The sequence below is a fragment of the Genypterus blacodes genome, unplaced genomic scaffold (assembly GCF_046128005.1).
Source record: "Genypterus blacodes isolate CSIRO-AG114 ecotype Tasmania unplaced genomic scaffold, CSIRO-AGI_Gbla_v1 ptg000029l_1, whole genome shotgun sequence".
Taxonomy (NCBI): domain Eukaryota; kingdom Metazoa; phylum Chordata; class Actinopteri; order Ophidiiformes; family Ophidiidae; genus Genypterus; species Genypterus blacodes.
In genome coordinates this window covers 5,649,451-5,673,554 of record NW_027466842.1, presented here as the reverse complement: position 1 = coordinate 5,673,554, position 24,104 = coordinate 5,649,451, and the positions used below count along the sequence as shown (strand labels likewise).

The 24,104-nt window shown below is 44.2% G+C and overlaps 1 protein-coding gene across 1 annotated transcript in view; it reads right to left on the bottom strand.

Moving 5' to 3' along the window:
• Positions 1 to 21,249, bottom strand: part of gpc1b (glypican 1b) — a 49,526-nt gene extending 28,277 nt beyond the window's left edge. The window contains exons 1-2 of the mRNA XM_076144991.1: positions 21,145 to 21,249; positions 20,468 to 21,007 (exon numbers count right to left, since the gene is read on the bottom strand). Of these exons, the coding sequence (XP_076001106.1) occupies positions 20,468 to 20,627 (160 nt within the window). The 5' untranslated portion in view covers positions 20,628 to 21,007; positions 21,145 to 21,249. The remainder of the gene's footprint in view (positions 1 to 20,467; positions 21,008 to 21,144) is intronic.
• Positions 21,250 to 24,104: the final 2,855 nt, after the last annotated feature.

Here is a 24,104-nt window from a genome sequence, read left to right as displayed (position 1 = left end):
CAGCCTGTCCCCCTGCCTGAGTAAGTCAGTATGATCACCCTAACTAGCCTGTCAGCTCACCCAACCAGGCTTCACCACTGAGTGTCATCTTCACCCTGTAACACACTTTACCTCCAATTACATCACCATTTCACTACCTCTGCCAGCTTATTACATTGAGCTGGAATGCAGGGGGAACTACATGGTGCTGGTTAGAAAAACACAGACTGCAGACACACACTGTCCTAGATACACTCTCAAACAACCCTTATGCTCCTAGTTAGAGACATGCCTTAACTTGTGTATGTTGACTTACTGTTCCTGATACATACTGATTTTCTATGTGTAAGAGAGGCCGAGTTAGACATAAAGTAATCCTGATGAAAGTTCTCTTGTGACTTGTATCTGAACCACATCTCCATGAGACAGAGAGACACTCTAGATAGATAGAGAGTGTGTGTGTGTGTGTGTGTGTGTGTGTGTGTGTGTGTGTGTGTGTGTGTGTGTGTGTGTGTGTGTGTGTGTTGTTGTGGGGCATGAGTAGGTTGTGACATTCTAGCATATACTAGTTCACTGGCTGGCATATGCTCAGACTGAACATCCTGTCACATGAGAGAGAGACATGAGACAGGAAAGCCAGAGGTGACTGACAGTTCTGCCACGTCTGTGACTGCACGCACGGCACATCGAGAAGATTGACAAGAAGACATAATGATGAGAGGAAACGAGGCATGTTTCCCTTTCACGGCACCTGAATAAACAAAACGGGCAGTTCCCCTCTGCGCAACAAGGGTGGGGCTCCCACTTACTGAGTCAGGGTGGTGGGTGGCGGTGATGAGGAGTTTGATGGTGTGAAAGAGAAAGCAGAGAGTGAACAGAAGGAGAATGGAAGGACAGAAGAGGAATGAGCTGGAATCATGTAACCACTCTATGACCTCGACATTTCTCTTTCTGAAAGCAGAACTATGAACAGCATACTGTATATAGTGATATACTGTGCAACGCTTTCATCTAACAATACACAAAGCATTGCAGAGAGCTGTATGGACAGATTGACAACTCAGCGGAATGACTTTAGAAACACTTTATGAAGTGCTCAACAACACCTCTGCGTTCATATCCTGTCAGCTAGAACAAATGAACAAAATAATGAAGAAAAGAATCAGTTCTATGAATGTCACTTGTTGAATAGAAATGAAATGAATAAATTTTTTATTGGTGCACAAATGCCAGATATTATTGGAAGTCGTTTCTTCTCTCTCTGCTGCCTCTATACAAAAGCCTTCCCCAAAAAGCCCTTCATCTTCATCTTTATAGCCCACAAAATACACCCCTGCCACTCAATGATATGTTTGCCAAGCACCAATCGTGAATCAGACCAACTTTAATCCCCAATAATGAATCAGATAAGTATTAAATGTTGGGTGTTGAATGTTATTCCAGACCGGTTCTTGGAGAAATCACGTCCATTCTTTGCCTCAGCCATCAGATCAAAGACTGACAAGCCTCTCCCTCCTTCCTTTTGTTCTCCTATCTCTCTTCACACGCCCCTCCACACCCCTTTGCTTCCATCGCCCCTGGCTTGGAATCTGGCCAGGGTTTGGAGAGAGCAGATCCTCATTAGCCCGGATCGACGCACGCTGCCATGCTTTATTTATGACTGGGGTAAGACGTCAGTGTCTCCCCCCGAGGGACGTTCTCTCATACCTATTTTCCGCACCACTTGTTTACATTTATATAAATCCAGATAAGTACCATCATCATCTTGTCATTTTGTGCCACTTTATTTGTTTGATGCGAATTAAATTAAATAATCTCTGTTGAATTTACTGCGATTATGTCTATGTGGCCTGCCTGCAAGCAGTTTCATGAAAAACAAAGAACTGATCAATCAACAGTGAAGCACCAACAGTCAACACGCTGATCAAACAGTGAGTCAAAAGGCAGCTGTGTACTCCAGCATGCTTTCCCGTTGACTGACAATCAGATGCATTATGATGACGGCTTTGGGTTTCAGTGATTGTTCCGAGACGTCCAAGATTCTCGTGAGCAGCGAGTCAAATTTAAAGCCACTTCTGAAAGAGGGACTGACATGGGATCTTGTGCTGTACAAGGACGACCCTGTCTTTGGTGATGCTTTGTGTGGATGGCGTGCCAAGCTGTTTTATTTTGAAGTCGGGTCAGGACAGGCGAGCACTTCAGGCCTCTCTTAGTCACTGTGAGTCAGTCCACTGTCTCAGCGTTTTGACAACATACACATAGAGTGGAGCAGGAGTGCTAATTGACGGCCAAGCACGGAGATGGAAAGACTAAAAGGTAAGTGCTTCAAAAATAGGAGGCATACCTGGCGATGAGGCAGCAGAATAGAGGACCTGTGTCTCGATATGCAGGTAGGTAGACAGACGAGGACACAGTGAAGAGGAAACAAAGAGACCAGAACACAAAGCAAAGGAAAAAACACCATCAACACAAAGATGAAGATACTTTGAGTATGTCAGAACAATTAAGTCTGCGGTCTATGCTTCCCTCCTCTGATCCAAGCAGCTCTCTCACCAAACCACAGTGACACACCACCAAGCAGCACACAGCGCTATTTGCCACAGTAGCTCACTTCATTGTTCCATGTAGGCCGTTGCTGATGTCATACGCGTTTCCTGTCCGACGCAAAGAAGAAGCGTGGGTCTGAGTAGTCGGTGCGTCTCGCTATGTCCTGTGGTTGCTGAGGGAAATGGGGGATTTTGGAAGGCTGAGTCATTTGACCTTCAGGGTTTAAGAGCTGAAAGGACCAAAAATGGCAAAATACAAAACTGCACTGATAATGTCTGAGAGGAACTTGTAGATATATTATTGATGATTGTTTCTCACAGAGATCACAGTGGGTGTAACTCTGCATCTCCCATTGAATGAAATATCAAAGTTTATATGTGAAATAAAGCTGATGAGCCATCTGTTGAATTTACAAAATCCCAGAATGATGTGACGAAACTCAGTGTGGTTTGTTTATGTGTCCACAGTGGCTATGCTGGACAGCCTAGACTGCCGTTATATCTTCAAACATTTATTTCATTGTGATGCTGCAATGAACTCTAAATGCAGTACGTGGAAGTCGAGCAGGACTCAGTCAGGCAGGAGTGCTTGATCTCTGCCTAACAAGCCGATAAAAGAAACTTCACATTACACTGTTGGGACCCAAACTTTAGCTTCACAGAGGTTAGCACTTGTTAGCGTGACATAGCAAGGTTGACTGGTCTTACAATGACCCCCCCTCAAGCGTTGTAACAATCTTAATGATAGAAATAATCATTACTTCTCTCACTGCAGACAGGGACAAGAGGAGGTTTTGTGCAGTTTAAGGATTTATGTTCTGCTTAGCACAATCCAAGCATTCTTCACACATACTATCGGCTACAGCCATAGCAAATGAACCTTAGACATAGCTACAAGAAAGCGGTGTCCAGAAGGGCTCCTATCTGATGTTCAACTCAGATGCAAAGAGGTCAGACAAGCATGCATCAGCCAATGGAAGCGCTAAAAAGACATAGATTGTTTTATTTTGGGGGACTTTCCTTTGATCTGCACACTGTGAAAATTATCATTAGAAGTGGCTGAATATTCCAATAACCCTTTTACAATTAAGAGAAATATTGGTTGTGCTTTTGTTGCGGTGAAACTGAAAGCGACAATCTGTTTTTCCTTTGCCTACTTTAGCAAAGACACAGAGCCACGTCGCTGTTAAGACTTTAACAGACCTTTAGAATTCACAGCTTTGGCACGCTGCCACATGGGAGCAGCTTTATTGCGGCGCTCTGACAGGTAAACGCATAAGAAGTGTAGAGGAATGTTTGTGTCTTTCACTGGGCATGCCTCGGTCTAATCCCCCTTTCAGTCGGGGTCTGAAAGACGGCTTTTCACAGGCTCCGTCTTTAGAAAGAAAAGAGAAGAAAAACTAAATGCTTGTCAAAATCTGCACCTCTAAACTTGAAAGTAAAGAACAGCGTTTTCTGCTTTGCCCTTGCTGTGTTTCTGTACTTTCGTCACTCAGTCTGTCATCCTCTCAATGTTTTTCCCTCGGTGCTTTGCATGCCTGTAGACTTCAAAGTATCGTGTTTTCCCGTCTCATGCCAGCATATCTCACTTTTACCATCATACACTTTTGAAACCCCACATTTTGTTAACTTCTTTTACTAGTTTTCAAACACGAGGTAAAGTATCCGACTCTCTATATTTTTACTACACGTTTATGGAGATTTCAGATTTCAATCAGGTGACAGGAAATATGCTCGGAAAAACTCTTTAACACTTCATCAGATAACAGATAAGCAAATAGTCCTATTGTTACGCTACTCGTGTGTCAGCCCTAATACACTGGCTTATAAGGAAGTCTTGAGGGGATAGCTGATATGAAAAATTGTGTGGGGTGTGATTGGTGAACTCCATCTAATTGATCTTAACAAATTAAACATAGTCAGCCATGTAATTAGTGGACCCCAGGATTGAACAAGTCAGATTCTTTGTCATACTTTAAATCAGACCACCTTTGCTGTAGAACTGCCCAGATATTAACAAGTGGTAGAATTCTCCATCACCCTGAACTGGTTCAATGCACTAGTGTCAGTGGGACAAAGCGTCTCCGCTGTCCTCCCTCATTGGAAACAGTCATTAGAAAGAGCCGGCCTTCTGCTGAAAGGCTAGATGGTTATCCTGCCATGGTGAGACGAAGGCTACAAGAGGAGGAGGAGGAGCAGGGAGAGACGGGCGAGAGGGAGGCCACGGCGAGACAGATAGGGCACTGGCTTTGGCTGAAAGGGTAGATGGTTATCCGTCCAACCGGGGAGGGAGGAGAAGGAGGCTGAGAACAGGGAGAAAAAATTGTGGATTTGAAGCAAGAACGCTGGGGAGGAAGAAAAAAGGCAACTGAAGAATTCTCAGTGCTCATCTGTTCGTCTCCTCTGCCACTGCCTATAATCTGCAGCCTTGATAGCAATGAAAATCAGGCACAGCATTGGCAGGCTGCCCGAGTGTGCAGCTTCACTCCATGGATACCAGGGTAATGGTGCGAAGAGGAGGCATGTGCAAGTAAACTCACACAGCCAGCATCAGCACTGTGATCAGAGACATCTAATTGACTTCATCAGCCATTAACATTAAAAGGGAATCTGTTTATCCAGTACCAAACCACTGGCAAAAATCGCATTTTCATTATCGTCATTATCATCAATAATACGGAAATGAATGCAGCTGCAAAGTGCATGACGAAGCCACTAGCACAGAACTGCCCTTATTCTCCAGGTTATTCATCAAAACAGTGTAATGTAGTGTGGGATAGCTTTCCCCCCACCTGCTCCTCCCACTCTTCCTCCTCTTCATCCAGCTGTGAGAAGGTGTTTTAAATGCTGTGAGGGTCATTGGGCTTGAATGTATGGAGTGAGGCCAGCACTCCACTGACATCACGTACCCTTTCCCCGCATCACAGCCACCTACAAAGACCACTATTGTGCGGTTCGGTCCGACCCTCCACCCACGCTTGTTGCACCACCACCCCGCCCCCAAGATCCTGCTTCAGTGGCATCAGTCAACAGACAAAAGAGCACTTTTAATTAACTTCAAATCTGTCAGCTACTACTGAGCCAAAGCCAAAGGGACATGTCAGATCCTGCTCCATTTGATCTTGAAGGGGATTTTTCTCCTCAAAAATTATAATGTAAGAAGGTCAAGAATGAGACTCAAAAACCTTACAGATTTCAACACACAAAGACCACGTGACAGCAAGTCGCGTTCCAACACCACTGGTCACACATGTGCACCTTTGTGTAGCTATAGAACAGGTGTGTGTGTGCATGTTTATGCAAGTTGAGGGGAATCAGTGTACACTGCACAGCTTACCTACAAGCCCTGACTAGAGCAGCAAGGCTTTGACAACTCTATTCTATCTACCGCAAGTAATATCCTCAGAAGAAAGGACATGGTGTTTACACCTGTCAGTCCAAGTCCTCAATATGTTAGATTCAAAAAGAACATCTACAGGTTTTGTTTATGGACAAATACCACAAATTGATACTTGAATCAAAGGATTTTTGGAATGCTGTGGTGACAGGACACATAAAAGCCTCAGATCCTATCAGTGATGGCAGATTTAAACATAGAAATATGAGGTGTATGAGCAGAAATTACCTCTAACACATGAAAGGGAACAAATATTTCCACAAAAAGTCAAGTATAGTAACTGAAAATAAAGGTCTGGGTCAACACTCGCCAATTTCAAATGTCTGGGTCTATTTCTCTTAATGTTACCCTGAAGGTGTGAAATTACTTTTATCGCACCTCTCAGTGGAGGTGAAAATGTCATGAATTGACATTGTAAGTGATCTTTCCCTCTAATTACCCACCTCCTTGGCTTTACTCGCCTTAATCATGAGTGAGGTCCAGATTCTAGCTACAAATAGAAAATGAGGGCGAAGGAGAAAGATTCTGCTTAACAACCATCTAACAGCTGGTTGAACACAGACAAACTATTGAAACAAGAAAACGGGGCTATTGAGGACACCTGCAGTATTTACCCAAAAAAAAACAGGGAAGAAGAAACAGGGAGGCGAAGGGAGAGAAAGATGGGGTGTTGCTGTTGCGGTGGAGCAGCATTGCTTCAGAAAGTACAGAGGCAGTACATCAAAGGCCGCTTTGGGCTAGAAATAGGGGCAAGGGAGGGGGGAAGAGAGAGAGAGAGTGAAAGAGCGAGAGAGCGAGAGAGCGAGAGAGGGAGAGAGCGAGAGAGCGACTCGCACTGCCTCTGCTCCCTACAGAGAGACTTTAGCAAAAACAAGACAGGGACAAGGTGCGAGAAAAGAAGGAGGTCTTTTTACTTCTGTGAGAGGAGCATGTTCTCTGCAGTCTTATTAAGGCCGCTGTCTCCAGGCGACATGGCAGCTTCCTTTCCAGGCTACAGTAATAACTACAGGGGGAGTAGCCAGTTAGCTGTGAGGGCAGATGTCTGCATTTCCCAACACTCGTGTAGTGAACCACCACGGCCTTTAGAACTGTTATAGGCTGGTTTAACTACAAGGACAGACTTGCTCATAAAGCAGACGTCTCCTCCACATTGTCCCACACTCACACACGGCTACTGTAACTGCATACAGGCTGCACCAACACCTAGAGGTGCAATAAAAATCCCACACCATGACAGATTCTGTTTGCTAAACAAGGCAGAGACAATATAATTCTGACAAGATCGACGCGCCTCAGAAGGACGAGCAGAGTCATGACATGGACTTGAATTGCATCCATCAATTTCCCATTTCCTGGACTGGCAGATTTCATTAAAACCTTATTGCGACCAACTGGAAACATAATTTCACATTGGATAGACTTTGTAGTAGTTAAGGGGACACTTAGCCATCTGAGCCTGCTGCTGTGAACGTGCTTCACTGGCCTGTGGATGAGTTCCGAAACCGGAATTAATCGAGACTCTGAGATTAGAAATGTGCTCAAGGGCAGATTATGTGTCTCATTCCCAGGAAACTCAATTAGAAGAGTAAGGATTCTAATCCGCGAGTAAACAGTGAGAGACATAGAGGAGGGACGCGCTGTTTCCTTAGCTTTGATCATTTATTCTTTGTTTATCCATCATTTAAGACCTCGGCTACTGAGCATGGGAACTCTTGCTGAGGAAGACAACATTTTAACTTTTCAACTGCATTCCACTGGATTCAGTGAAGTAAAACCAGATCTTGAATTCATGCGAGATTCCAGTCTTTAATACCTCCTGAAATAGCACTTCTGTTGCACACAGATCACAAAAAGTGTACTGCCACTGTCTTTCATTCTCTCTTTTTTTCTACCATACGTGGCAGACAGTATTCTACCATTAAAGGCCCATGACAGTGCTGATAAATAAAATAATAATCACAAAACGAAAGTGTGCGCAGGGTCTAGGGAGAGGGTATTTATAGCAGTGTAATGGTGCATTAGGCATAGTGTTCCCGAGAGAGAAGGAGGCATAGCTGCGATTTGCGAAATGGGTAATGTGGGAGGTGGGGAGTTTTGAGCTGCTAAAGCGGCGGCTCTCACCAGTCACTACATGACGTTTAGCCAGGAAAGAGCTGGTCGGCCTTTGCATTGATTAACTTCAAATGCCCACCTCAGTCAGCCAGCTAAAAGCAGGCAAGGGAGCAAAGGTGATAATGTGGCAGAGGACAAAAGTGAACTGAAATCATCACTGGGATGCAAGAGTCAGTTCATATCCCAAGGCAGCAATATTATTGGAGTTTATTAGTATTTTAATACACAAAAGACACATGACAAGTATTACAATGCTACAGTGGCTTTGCAGGTGCCAGGTCATGGAGGCAAAACTGGACTGAAACACGACACATAGTGCTGCGGCACATCCAACATAATTGCCACACAATTCATTTAATAAAGTGTAATCATCAACCCCCTTCCCTAACTGTGTGATAGCAGGTGTCTTGTAAATTCACTGCATCTGCGCAGAATGGGAAAAACTGCCATCCTCAACTTGTCAAACGTCTGTGCCGGCTCGCAGGAGTCAGTCAGAGGTCGGAATGCTGTCGGCGGCTGTCTTAGTCTTCATCTGTAAACGGGTCCAGGTCCACCGTTTTGAGTTTGATGACCACAGGCTGTATTCCGTCAGAATTCGTTTCTGACGTTTCTGAAAACGTTTATCTTGTGACAGCTCAACATCTACACTACAGAGAGACTATAGATCCACTTTAGAGCCGGTTGCTGCTGCTTGGATGTATACACATCTGATTAGCACAAGAGGACAAGCTGTCTCATGCACAAACATGTCCAATAACAGTCTTGTCCTTGTCCTTTTTTCTTCATATCGACCTCGTGGCTGAAAAAGACACGACTTTGAATCTCGTTTTTTGCTCGACTTGTAATGCATCATCACACCCTGTTTCACAAACACATCTAAAGATCGTCTACATCTCACATCGAGCACATTGCACCATATAATTTATTCAGTGGGTAAACAGGATTGAAAACTAAGGCCACAAAAGCACAAATGCACATCTGTGTGGGATGAGTGTTGCCGTTGTCTCTCTCTCCAGAGGAAATTCCACCCATTGACTCTATGTCTGCCCAAATAGAAGCTGATAAACACACACACAGTGACTAATGATTTAAGATGCCATCGCTTCTGCACCACAGCGGTGCCCAAATTGCCTCAGCGCCCTGTGGGCATCTACCTCAGCTGATTCAGAGGTGCAACGCTCTCACACACACACACACACACACACAGCTCTCCTCCTTATCAGTCCAGATTCTATGTTTAATTTAATAGACATTCTATTTCACTGGGCTACCAAACAGGAAAGATAATAATCAAATTCAGGTATAAGAAACGGAGTGAAGGCCTATGTTTTAGTGAAGCAATTTGTGATTTTAACTAGTACACCTCACCACACACACACACACACACACACACACACACACACACACACACACACACACACACACACACACACACACACACACACACACACGCGCGCACACACACACACACACACGCACACGCACACACACACACACACACACTTATGGATTCGTTGAACGAGCTGAGCCAAAGCATTTAGAAGAGCAGAGGAGAATCGTCTTATCTATATATATAAAGGCATAAACAACAGTTATTGACGTCACTTGAAATTATTAAGAGGGACGCGACTGGAGCTAGACAACGAGCCAATTTATATAACAATGTGAAAAGGAGGCCTTGCAACGCACGCGACAGCTCTGCTCAATCATGGGACCAAAGCCAAGAGAGATGCGAGGGACACTGAAGGAGTGAAAGAAGGTGAAGAGAGAGACTGAGGGGTAAAAGTAAAAGTGGTATATAAAAATACGGAAGTGAGCGGGGGAGAAAAAAAAGACTCAACACTCACTCTACATTCTTGTCTCAAAGCACAGAGGGCCCGAAGGAAGAGATGGAAGATTTAAGTAGAGAAAGCTGATGGGGAGAGAGCTCATCCCAGCTCTCTTGACAAAACACTCCAGCATGGAACATCAAAGTGTTAATTCTTTGCTTTTTGCGTCATGTCAGAAGTGAGGGAAGATTTGCTAGAACATTCAGTCCACAGAGGGAAGTGAATGTTAGTCTCCTCACTAATCTGTAATGAACATAAACAGAATGCAGTCCACGTCTTAATATCCTCCAAAAGTTACAATATCTGTGTGATTCATCAGGACAAAACTCTATAACATTCAGAATATATTGAATGTCCAACGCCGTTCCGTCCGTCCAGTCCTCCACAGCTCGGCCATTCATCAGCGGGCATCACATGACAGAGCAGAGCCGTTCATCCTGAGCCTGCACCATTTCCACCGTCTCCTCTGCCCAGCAGGATTTGTGATCCAATTTGGCTGAGTGATGCCTTGGGCCCAAGGGGACGGAGCAGAGGCGACTATAGGGGTTTGCAGGGAAAACTGGGGTGCCGGGTAACAGGGACAAACAGGGGAGACACAGGGGGAACGTGCTGGAGATACAGCTTTACAACTAGAAACTAAAATCAACTATACATCAAAACTATTTGCATGCTGCTGAATCGGCACTATTTCAGGTGCACATTAACAGCTGTTGCAGGATTCTAGTCTTTGTTGTTGTTGTTGTTATTGTTGTACCCCAATCCCATTAATGTGTCCCCCGTCTCCAGAGCTGGACCAAACTATTGATAGTCTGCACCAAAATGTAATGGGTTCTACTGTGCTCCATGCATCAGCAAAAACAGGTTTATAGGGTTTTGAGTAATCCTGTCATCAATCAAGACACTAGTGAAAACCTCTATAACACATTAGTTCAATCATTGCAAAGAAATGTACCATAGATTTGACTCAATACCTCTTGAGACAGCGTCTACAGGCCCAAACTTTACAGTAAAGGCTTCTCAAAGGTAGGATTTAGTGTCAGGTTATTGCATTTGGTGTTTCTAATAAACTGGTGATTGTAAATGCATCCTAACTGATGTGGAGGTCAATGTGAGATGAGAAAAAATACCAAACTTAGAATGACAGGATGAGGCAGTAAGAGCGGTAAATGCTTTATCTGGGCTGGAACGCTGCAAGAGCATGAAAGATTTACAGAAAAGGCTTTTAGACGCACACACATAAAGTAACACACACACACACACACACACACACACACACTACAATACTCCCTGTATCTCTGAGTGATGCTTTATGACGATACTGGCGATCACATGACCTAAAGATGCCAAGTTGAAATTTTAAAGTGCCACTGAATATGGCACCTGACATCCAACTACTTGTGATTACTGTGCATCACGCAGAATACACACAGTGTGTACTTCTTGTGTGCAGTACACAGTATGTGACGTGGACTGTTGCTGCTGTAGATAAAAATATACTCCAGCAGATCCAGAGTCACGCACTAGTGCTTCACTCTGAAACACACACCAAATATTTTACACAACAAGTATAGCACCATTTTACCCAAAACACACACATGCTTATTTAAACCCCATACACACACACGCACACACCCACCCAACCAAATCCACGGGAGCAAACTGAGACACATTAGAGACACAAGGCAGTCAGCCATGCACTAAGCTTGGGTTGACAGAGTTCATTTGGAGGATGTAAAATATTTATGAGGGAAGACACGGTAGGGGAGGAAGGAGGAGATGAAAATAGAGAGGGAGAAACGGAGGGATAGCAAATAAGGAGACGAAGGAAATGATGATGAGTGGGGCCCGACTGTAATGCCCTCTGTTACGGCTGAGCGGAAGAAATGCACGCTGAATAAGTCATTGTCATTTCAAGTTCATTAGCTCGCCGCTTGCCGTCCCCTCCTGGGAGGAAGAGGAGAGAGCAGGACACTACAGTGTTTTTGGTACAAGCCCATGACTTCTTCTACAACGGACCTGAACCTGCATATGAAGGAATGAGCATTTAGAGAAACTACTCCAAGTCATCGGCAGATTTGAAATCGCCTTGTAATACCTTTTGAATAAATTAGCCTTTCGTCCAAAAGCGGCACAGTGAATATGTACTATTTTCTTTCAAGAGGTGGTGCAAAAGGTAACCGCAGGGCCACAAGAGCAAGAAATGTAGCATACAATGAAGAACAGCGGCTACAAGAAACCTTTAATTAGAAAATCAATTCTCTCGGCTGGCCTGATTCTACGGGAGCTCAAATCACGAGACGCATTCATTTTGATTGCGGCCTTGATTGGAACAGAGCAGCCGCCACTTTCAGAACACTCGACGTGTTTGAGAGTTTCAGATTGCAGTACATAAGAAAAGATGTAATTTCATTGTTTTTGCAAGATGAGATATATTTCTACAGACTCTACAGACAACTTGTGCAAATGCTCTCTGACTTCCCAACTGTTAACACATGCAATTTTATAGCTTATAAAGCGTTCCTTTGTGCCAAGTTCTGGTACTGACACATCATTCTGACCTACGCCTGCTCAGGAAAATGACTTTATAAGCATGCTGGACTGTTTTCACACATCTGATGCAGATGAACATTTCCCTTCAACAATCTTTCCATTTATGAACCTCCACAAATCAACAGAGCAGATCAGAGGAGCAGCAGCACATATGGATGTTACATGAAGATGAAATCTAAAAAATCTGTGTTTGTTGGAGAGTCGCTCAGAGGGAAGAGAGACAGAGACAGAAAGACTGAGAGTAATGGGAAAAGTAGGAAAGGCGGAAAAAGAACAAAAAAGAGATATTGGGGAAATAAAAAGCCAATCCTGCACCACAAAACTGGATGACAATTGACAGTAATTACATATTTCCCTCTGTAATTATAAGCTTTTTATACATGCCCCACTTCTCGTAAGACCTGAGTAATCCGCTGGTCATTTCCACTCTTCCATCTTCAGTCATACGTCCTACCTCCAGATCTAAATAGCACGGTCAAGCTAAATAAGCAAACCGCTGTGACCTACAGGGGCTTTCCCCAGCCACAAATAACACTTAAGAAATGATGTCACATAAAACCAGATCTCACTGTCTAATTAGAGAAAGAAAATGTGCTTAGGAAGCACAAGTCCAATGGCAGAGGGGAGCTGATAAAGGACTCGGTGAGAGCAAACAGGGCAAAAGCTGCTTCACCACAAAACTCAACTACTGGAGACGTAAAGAGACGGCAGCCAGGACACCGAAAGCGAGGATCCATGCAGTTTCAGATAAAGAGCGGCTGGCCAAAGGAGGAGGAAACGGCAGTGGAGGAGGAGGAGGAGGAGGAGACACTGTGGGATCGTAGAGCATTAAACCCATCCAAGCTGTGCTTCCTCGGCCTCCAGGAAGCCAATAAAACAACACACCAGATTTCGGCGTAATTACATTCAAACTGGGAGCAAAGGAAATTGAGAGGAGGGTAAATTGCAAGCATGAGAAACACATGTTGGAAGGATTCTTCAAGGAGGGCTGGAATCCTGCTCCAGAATCCTTAAATTTCTTTTATTATAGCTGATTATTAACGTTACTAATTTAAAGAATGAATCTGCATCATTTGCACCTCTTTCAAATATGAGGATGAGGAGTAACTGGGAACGCCGTTGCAGATACTAAAAGAGCACTCGGGAATTTGCTTGGACTTGGAATAGTATATTCAATCATGGGACCAAAGCCAAGAGAGATGCGAGGGACACTGAAGGAGTGAAAGAAGGTGAAGAGAGAGACTGAGGGGTAAAAGTAAAAATGGTATATAAAAATACGGAAGTGAGCGGGGGAGAAAAAAAAGACTCAACACTCACTCTACATTCTTGTCTCAAAGCACAGAGGGCCCGAAGGAAGAGATGGAAGATTTAAGTAGAGAAAGCTGATGGGGAGAGAGCTGGGATGAGCTCTACACAAGCAAATGGCTTGTGTAGCTTTTTTGAGTGTAAAGTGGCTAATAAAAAAAAGATCATAGAAAAGTACCCAAGTCATAAAATTCATAGACGGCTATCGGCAGCGAACAATGGTATCTATGAGGAAGTGGTCAATTGCACATGAAAGATAAACACATTAACAGCTTTCTGGTCGGCAGGAGTAGATAGGGAAATAATAACAGAGACGCAGAAAGAGAATAAAATGAGAACTGTGTGGAAAAATGGTGCAAAATTATACTTAAATGATGTGAGAAAAAGTAAAAATAACAGTAATGTGCAGGAGACGGAGAGATATAACAGAACTGAGCGGACAGTATGGAAACTTTGGATATTCTATAAAGAATAATGTTTAGACCTCAGGGGAGAAGAGAAGACAAAGGACATATTAATTAGAGCACACACACACACACACACACATACAGCAGAACCCTTGATGGCGTGCAGTCGGGTCTGCAAAGCAGCTGCACAACGCTTCAATAAGAAGCAGGAAAAAAAGGACAGATTTTTGAACGGAGCAGAGGAAAAATTATCCATTATCAAAGGGAAGTGTGTAGTTGGGAGGAATACTTCCGTAGCCGTGGCAACTGTCTCTTATTGTTGTTAAATCAGCATTGCCTGTGTCGGGCCACCGGGGGCATTAAGGCGTTCAACTGTTAGAGTCTAACAGTCTAACATAAATGGATGATGAACTCAAGGTGGTGTTGTCTAACCGTTAGACAACACCACCTTGATTTCATCATCCATTTATGTTTTCATGCAGCCCCCAACTTGTCCATCACCTCCATCCCCCCATTATTATTGAGAGATGGTAGATCTGGAGCTGCTGTCCTCCATCAGACTAACTTTGAAATGTGTGTGTGTGTGTGTGTGTGTGTGTGTGTGTGTGTGTGTGTGTGTGTGTGTGTGTGTCCATTGGGGTGTGTGTCTAAGCCATTTAGGACACCTAAAACTCCGATATCCACAGCTGTGTGTGTGTCGTGCAGGGTGTATCCTGTTAAATTCACAGGAGGTGGTGGGCATCTTGGTTTGGGTCTGGACTATCTGTCATGCAGTGTGTGTGTGTGTGTTTGTGCGTGTGTGAGGGGGGGTGGGGAGAAGTAGTAGGACCAGGAATGAAGCCACACAGGGAGCTAATGCCGAATGGTTGTCACTTCTAATACTCACCTTGTCAAGAGAAAGAATAGCTGGAGGGGGCATGGTCCACAACAGTTTGGGAACACACACACACACACACACACACACACCAGCCATCTCGCACGCACATGCACTAGCCATCTCGCACATATGCCTGCCACACGTCATACAAAATCACAGCAACCAGACATGTAGGAAGCAGGTTTAAATCATTCTCCCCCCCACTTCAGAAGTGCACACATCTGCAACACACACACACACACACACACACACACACACACACACACACACACACACACACACACACACAGTACATGCTGCCACAGACAGTAAGGGGTCTTGCTGTGAGAAGAAAGTAATCCTCCATTTGACATAGCCGATGCCTCTGAAGACACAAAAAGAGCACATGACACTCTAACCCCCCATGGTGAGAAATAAAGACTCACCTTGTGTCATCAGTGTATTTGTGTGTGTGGGGGTGTGTGTGAATGTGCTGCCACTCTCAGATCAGACAAAGGAATACAGCACAAGAAGGGAAGATGGCTGGATGGCTTGATACTTTTAAATAAGCATTCAACTTAAATGATCTGAAATTGTTCCACAGTGAAATTGATACTTGTCATGCTGGGAGAGGAAACAATACCAAACAAATCATGTTAAGTGCGTGACATCCATCTTTCCTTTGCATCCTTTCCTCTCTTTCTACCACGTTGTTCTTTCCCAGCATTTGAGCCAGTCACGGACCGACTACAGCGAAAACCAAGCAGACCAACCCGACCCAACTCACAGTCAGCAGTCCAACATCTCTCTCTCTCTCTCTCTCCTTCTCTCTCTCTCTGAACATCAAACACACTGTGGTCTGTTTCATGCTCCCTGCAGCCCATTATGGCTTAATGCTTGAAGAGGCTTCTTACTGACTTCAGCATTTTAACAACTCCAGCATATTCAGTTGGTAGGCACACACAAACACACACACACACACACACACACACACACACGCATACGCAAACGCAAACGCAAATAGACACAGGAGCGCGCACACAAAAGGCGCAGATGCCGGCAGAATTATGAGCCTGTAGGCCGCGATACAGACACAACTGTTGCTGGGGCTTTTATCTGTCTGCAGAGGAGGAGCGGCAGATGCACGGAGGCCTTGTGTTGACATTAACCTTCAAATAAGCCTCGGCCCTCTTATATCCCTGCCAGTTAATGAGTTCCATTCACAATGCGGGAAATATGCCATTCAATGGGATCAATTAGCCATCCGCCGCTCCGCTTGGAGGATAAGCCTGGATGTTAATGGGATAGAGGAGGCAATGGTCCAGAAGAGACACAATGACGACGATGAGGACGACGCAGGCTTATCTCAACACGCACAGTATTTATTATGACAAACACACTGTGGCTCAAGTTCGGGCAGTTCCTTTGCACAGGGATCACATTTGGCATAAACAGAATAAATGAATATTTTTTCATTAATCTGCTTTTAAAGAACTCAAGCAACTTTAAAAGTGTCACTTATTCCTATAAAAGTACCAATTCTGCTTAGATATTTTGCTTTTTGAGAGTGCATAAACTGTAAAATGAGCTAATTGTTTTCAAGATGCATTATTTTATAATAAAATGAAATTAAATGACTCACTGTTGCACCATCTACAAGCTATTAAACCCAAAAACCAAATTGAAATGTAGACCATGTCATTAAATAAAGTATGTAAATGATGTAGATGGAAACACAAACCCTGACATGTGTAGACACAGCCTAAAATGATTAGTCACTTTTGACAGGAGCTGTTGCTTCAATACTCTCTGGGTCAGTAAGTCAAATTCCCCCAAAGGCAAAAATTAACACGAATAAATCAAACCAGATAAACACAAAATGTATGTATGACATAATGGTTTACATTCAGTCATATACTTAAGTAAAAAGAAACAAGAGATGGGTGGAGGGAATCAAACTAAACCTGGCTGCTCTCCTAGTTTACCATTCCAGTGCGGACTTCTGTTGGTTTTTGAAGCCTCGACCTGCGTTTTCTTCCAGTATTAGGCTCATGTGTGTGTTTAACCTCTGGCTTTGAAGTTGTGTGAGGGAGCAGGAAACCCAACAGCAGCTGTAATCTTATCATTAACCTCGGTGGCGGAGGTGAAAGAAGCGCTGCCCAGGGAGACACTCTCCTCGTCATGGGTGCTCCATATAAGAAACCAGGCGGCTATAAGACATTTTGAGGCATATAACCGTGGTCACAGTCAAGCTACTTAGTTCAAATACACCCATACTGTGCAAGCCTCAGTTTCCAGCCACAAGTCTTACAAGTCGGCAGTTCCTCGCAGGCCTGTAGCACCGATCCCACTGTATTATTAGCCAAACACTGGTTAGAGACGACACTTCAGAGGACAGGGCGACTCATGGTCGGGGCTGTATAGCAACCAGCAATCACAAACAAAACAAAACAAAACACAGCACGGCTCGCCAGTGTCACACCAAAACATTACCGACACTGTCTGACTAAGGACATGGCCTGCCAGCTGCTTTCAGCCTCACGCCTCTCTCACTCAGAACCGATGAGAGAGAGAGAGGACATGAAGAACATCACCCTGTGAGAAAGCCATCCAAGTGTGTAGTGGTCGAACAGGGAGGAGGCAGCGCAGGGAGAAGGAAAATCCATCATCCACATACTTTTGATAAATAAAAATCTGTTTTCCAAAGCTGTGATTGCACTCCAGAGCATCAATCTGTGTGATTACTTGATTATTTTCACATCATTACTTTTAGTTTCTCCTTGACGCAGTTCTCACGGTCCGGCGACTGCTGCTCCAACGCAATGACAACAGCACTTCATCTTTTGACTCAGCTTCTCTTTCCATGTGGCCTCTCTCTCTCTCTCCCCTCTCTCTCTCTCTCTCTCTCTCTCTGATACTGATTTAATCAGTTTTTAGATTAACACTAGATGTGAAAAAGGTGAAATCAACTCCTGTATCTTTATTAAAATATACTGGCTGGAGATACCACAGATTTTTCTTCTTCTGCAAATCAATTGTGCAAATTATTTGCACCCTTTCCATGCAGGATTTTACAACTTTAAAATTCACTCTGTGACTGCATTGCTTCTTTAGTATTGCCAAAGTGTTGTTTCTCATGAAAGCATGCACTGGTCTCGAACAGGGTTCGGGGAAACAGCCGGGCCTGGATGTGAGTTTGGGATGCAACCGTGTCTCTCATCCTCATCCCCATCCCAAAAAGAGGTGACGTACTCGCTGCAATGCAACCTTGAGTCAAGATCCCAGCCAATACATTAGGTTGATCAAGCCCGCCACCCCCGCCCCGGATGTGTCAAGGCAGGAAATATCCCTCTCCAAATGCCAGGGATCATCCTTAATATTCAGGAGCCTTGTCATTTCGAAGGCATAAATTAAAGCTCTCATATTTTACTCAGGTGTTTAATATGCCAGACTGACGCGCAGACGAGTTATTTATGCTCCAGACAGGGACACTGGGAGAAATATTGTCGAGGTACACAGCCAACACCACACACACACACACACACACACACACACACACACAGACCCTCCCTTCCTCTCTCTCTCTTTCTTTTGTCACTTCAATGGCTCTCACCCTCATATTTTCTCTCTCAGAACAAAAAACGCACTTGAGTTCGCTTCAACTCATCGACTCAAATAGGTGCTTGCATCACGCGACAGATTTGCTGTTATTGCATTATAGATCACAGATGTTTAAGAAGGGGGGAAATCGGCAGGCGTTCTATTTTGTCCAAATAATTCAAACGTTATGGCCAATCAGTGAAATTACAAAGGTCCTCTTACCACTTGGCCCCCATTAGTTTGTGATGTATGATATGATGACACAAGCTAAACACTTTCATCACATTAATGCACCACAATCCTCAAGGCTTATAATCACTCCTCTCACACACTCATCTTCATGTATGTGGATAATGGGGATCAAGAGAAACATCTCAAATCTGTAAGGTGAAAAACAAAAAACTTACTTCACAGCAAAATCCACATACACACCTATGGAGCTGTGCTGTTCCAGAACATTTCTCATCTCACATCATAAAAAAGAGCAGTTTCTACTTGAGCATCGCTTCCACTGAATGACCTTTGGTGAATACTGCAGAAATTCACCCCAGCATACCTCAGCACCAGACTGTGCGAACGGACAGAGGAGAGCCAAGCTGTAACAAATGAATTAGGCCTCATGGAAAAGTTGACTGAGATGCAATTTAAAAGGGCTGAGCCATGTTATCAGATCAGGAGCAGGCAAATTCAGATTAGGAGTTCTTCACATTTCTATTTTTGCTGTTATAAGATGAGTGGATATAAAATATGGGTTCCAAATGAAGGTATAAGGCATTTTTTTTATCTGAACGTACAGACTGGAGAGTGACTGTGTAAGAATGCGTGGTCATGGTCTTCTGACTTGTCCATGCATGTGCTCTACTGTACTGTAACTGTACAAGCTGAAATTGCAGTAAACTGTCTGGATGCTGTGTGTGTGTGTGTGTGTGTGTGTGTGTGTGTGTGTGTGTGTGTGCGTGCGTGTGTGTGTTGAGCCTTTGCATGCGTGTTTGTGCGTCTGTAACAGCGTTGCGCTGAATTCCAGGGAAGGCACACATGTAATCATTCGAACTGCACAGCGGCTTGTGACCGTACGCGTCTATGAAAAGAGCTCCCTGACATCAGACCGTGACACACTGTGCAACATCGCATTTGTCCTGGATGGCACATGTGTCCCAGTGACTTCCAGTTCATTTATGACGGTAGCAATCCAGTCTAAAACGCTGTGACAGCTTAAAGGAGAGGAAAGATTGGAGAGTCAAAGCATGTCTTCAAGTGAAGGAGATGGGAAGACGGAAAGTGTTGTCTTGTCCCTACAGAAATTGAGCGTCCGGGAAATTGATAGGTTTTCCTGAAATGTTTGATCAGAGGTCAGACTGTCAGAACAGAATTTCTATTAATATCATTTCAAAATAGTTGGTGTCATTTTGAAAGATACAATCCAACCAACTGTCAGACATTTACTGAAATGACAGTTTAAAGGTCTTGATTTAAGTATAAAGTACACATTGTCTCTTCTTCTTCTTCTTCTTCTTTCTGCAGCACAACTTCAAAATGCTTCATTGTAAACACCGAGCACCAAGAACCATAGTTTGTACACCAACAACACCCAGTGCAACATTCGCTGATTTATAGGGAGATTTACATACCAACAATACCCAATATATGTCAGTATTGATCCTAATACTGACGAATACAACTGCAAGGATTTGATTGATACTCAGCAGGGGAAATGAGTTTACAGCAGCTGTGTCTGGCTTTGATGGCAGTTCAATGGATTTATGTTATAATAAAATTGCATCCTTATATTTGAAGGGGGTTAATATCACAGTTGACCCACAAAAATAGTGCGCACAGCATGACTTAACTCCCCGGACTGATTTTTATTTTTTTTTAAAGCTGCTCACCTGATATTTCAGACTGAGGGACGCCGTCCAGAGAGAATCCTTTCCCGTTATAAAACTGCCTAACGTCCGAACAACTCCGGGCTTTGCTGCTCCCTTTGTCCCCATAAACCGGCGCCGTTATCGAGCACAGTGCCAACGCCGCGATGATGAAGGAATCCATCCCAGCTAATAAGTGCTGTATGCGGGCTTTAAGTCAAGTGCAAGTCGGTCACAAGGCGAAGCCAGTCCCACGCTCCCCCAAGCCGGTATCCGCGTGTCAACCCGGTGCTACCGATCGCTGCTGTGGGTCAATATTTCTTCCACCTCCTTTTTTTTTTTGCTTTTAATCGCTCCTGCCCGATTGTACTGCGTCCGTGGAGCGACTCTTCTCGGCGCGCAGGTCCCGGTTCTTCTTCTTCCTGGGTTCGCGGTCGATCCGGACGGGACGGTGGAGGTTTAATTTTGGCTCGGGTAACCAAATAATGTCAACTTCTGACGGGGGGTGCCGGGAGCGAGCGAGTGCGGATCTCCGGTGTCTGGTCCCAAATGACCGTCTCACACCTAGAAAGAAAAGGAATAGATGAAAGATTAAGGTTACCCAGTTAGTCTAAAGAATAATTCAACTGGTGTGAGAGGAGGGGGGTAGGGGGGCTGACGGACGCCGGGGCTCTGCGTTCTGTCACCGGCCGGACACCTACCGGCAGTGGCCCGGAGGAATCAGAGTGAGGAGGTGAGCACACGCCGCTACCGCAGCTCGGGTGGATTTCTTTAAACTGAACTGAATGCTTCTTTCACAGCGCTGCCACTCGGTGGAATGAGGAGGAGGAGGAGGCGGGGGAGACAGAGAGATAGAAAGAGAGAGAGAGAGTGTGTGTGTGGGGGGAGAGAGAAAGGGGGCGAGATTATTTCCGCTTTGTTTCCCTCTCATCTGAATGTTAGTTCACACAATTTTCAGTATAACATTCCTGTCTTCACCTCCACCTTTGGGACCATCTTGCGGTCTGTTTCACTGCCCTGATTGATGCCCTGATCATCCGGTTCTCTGGGAAAGAATGCTCGCTATGTGTTAAGGCGGTGTGATCCCGACCAGCCAGGTGTCACACATGCATCGTGGGCGTGTCCTCGACCTCAGGTACACCCGCCAACCCACCGGCACAGGCCGACGTTGATTATCTCTCCTCAGGTCTGCAGGAGCTACCTGTGTTCCTGCGCCATCACTCCTCAAGGTGCAATTAACCGAGCAGCAAGTCACTACCTGCCCGATGTTATTCCAGGTTCACCTGTCACCTGCTGAATGCACCCCCCCACCCCCCACCCCCCGCGGTGTATGGGAAGCAAGACACTATACGATAAAATCTTGTGTAATCTAAATGTAATGATGCAACTAAATGAATATCTTATCATACATCTTTGTATCAGGCTTGAACATTTACATATAAGCACAGATCTCATGTGGTGTCTGTGTTGAAACTACATGCACAAAAATTCTACAATAATCTACTTCCTCCTAACTATAAAGTAATAATAGCAAATAACAATCATCACAGATTTACTCTAACTTTATCAAAAGTGATTTTTCTCCTAATATATAAATATATAATGGCCTACATATGTCACCTAATTTGTAAGACCAAAGGAATTTGCTGCAGGAACTGTGACCCAATCTAAGTATCAACACATTGATGAAAGATGCCTGCGGAATTTCTACTCGGAAGCTGAATCACTTGCTCTTTATCTTTTTAATTTCACTATCCAACCTCATGAGGGACTTGTAAGGTTGTGCAAATCGGCTTTGTTTGGTGAAGGCCGGAAATTACTGATTTTTGTAAAGCCAAGGCGTCCATTCTTTAAGCAGACTGTGTTTCACACATATGCAGAATTTTCTCCTTATATTTAATCCTTTTATTTGGACCAATGGACATATGGTAATGTCAGGAAGACTTCCGTAATATCTAAAGTAACCCTGTGAAGCCCACATGAGCACAGGTAGAAGACTGAAGGGCTTTGCTTGGTTTGAACCCTGGAACCTTTTGCTGTGAGGTAACAATAGTAACCACTAAACCCAATGTGGGGCGCAAACCCACAACCATGAGATTAAAAGTCTCGTGGTTTTACGAGTGAGCTGATTACACTTTGGATTACATTGTCATGAGTGAAAGCAACATGTAACTATTTGAACCCGTATAACCTTGTATAGAATCAGTTCAGATACAAACAGAAAAACAAAACGAAAACAAGCATCCCAAAATGCAGTGCTGAGTGTCTCATGTGTCAGTAGAACGCTGCAAATATACAGCATATCTGGTGGGAATTGACTCTGCATACTATACATCCAGTATATATTGTGTCTATAAAAAAGCAATACAGGAGACAAACAGCTATTTTGCATAAAATAGCAACACTGCAGTCATATCAGCATGTGAAATTGATTCACAGGGTGTTTGATGATGTCACTCCTGTGGAAGATGTGCTGGCTTATTCAGAACTGCTTGGGAAGGAAGATGCCACGCCGCATTATTGCAATGACACATGGAAAAACTCCAGCGCAGCCGGAAATAACTGTCCCTCACGCAGCAGAAGGACAAACAAAGTGAGAAGAAGTGAGAGAAACAACAGATGGAGGGAGAGAGAAAGAGAGAGAGAGAGAGAGAGAGAGAGAGAGAGAGAGAGCAACAAGAGAGCCACATGGCAAGATCAGTCTTTTCCTCCCTCACAATCATTCTATTTATGAAAGCAGACATAGTTTATGAATACATTAGCCAGTGTTGCTCTATAATTAGCCTGTTCCTCGTGACTGGATGAGTCTAAACAAAGGAGACGGCATCTCACATATCACAAACTGACAAATATCTACACTCAAGTCCCATTATTGTCCCTCTGAGAAAATAATGTGCATTAATTCTCCCTTCATTATCAAGTGCTGTAATTGCATGTTGCCTACACATGTATATTTAGGCGGTATATATCGCAGAAAGTGTGATGTGTGTGTAAGCGTGTCACATGGCACACAGAAGCCACGGTCTAATTATGTATAAAGGCGTTACTTCACTTTTCTTGTTGCTGTGGGGGAATACCAAGCAGAGTTAAGGACATGTGGCCAGAGGTTAATAAGGCGAGTTGCCTCAAAGCATGAAAGTGAATGTGTGTGTGTGTGAGACAGAGAGAGAGAGAGAGAGAGAGAGAGAGAGAGAGAGAGAGAGAGAGAGAGAGAGAGAGAGAGAGAGAGAGAGAGTGCCTGTTGCATGTGTATATTGTGTTTTAGTGTGTATGACCATGTGTATTTTAAAATTTTGCTGTTTACGCGTTTATGTGTCTGAGTGTTCCTGACATGTTGCCATGGGTCAACTGCACTGCCGGAGTAAAAGCAACCGGCCCTCACTGTCTGGTATGAAGATCACGTAATTAACGCGCAGTGAAGCCACACAGCAGCCATGTTTTCTTCAGACTGCCTCTCCATTGAAGTTTTATTGGCTCTGACCATGAAAGGACTTCTAATGAAGAGCAGGATGCTGGGGGGAAGTTATAGGGACCAATGGGAGCGTCAAGAGGATGCAGAAATGAAGCAAACAGAAAGTAAAACGCAGCGGTCGGTTGAGAGGTTGTGCTACTAAGCAACTGTCCGTGTACACAAGCAGCAATTATGTGGTTGGCATTTTGA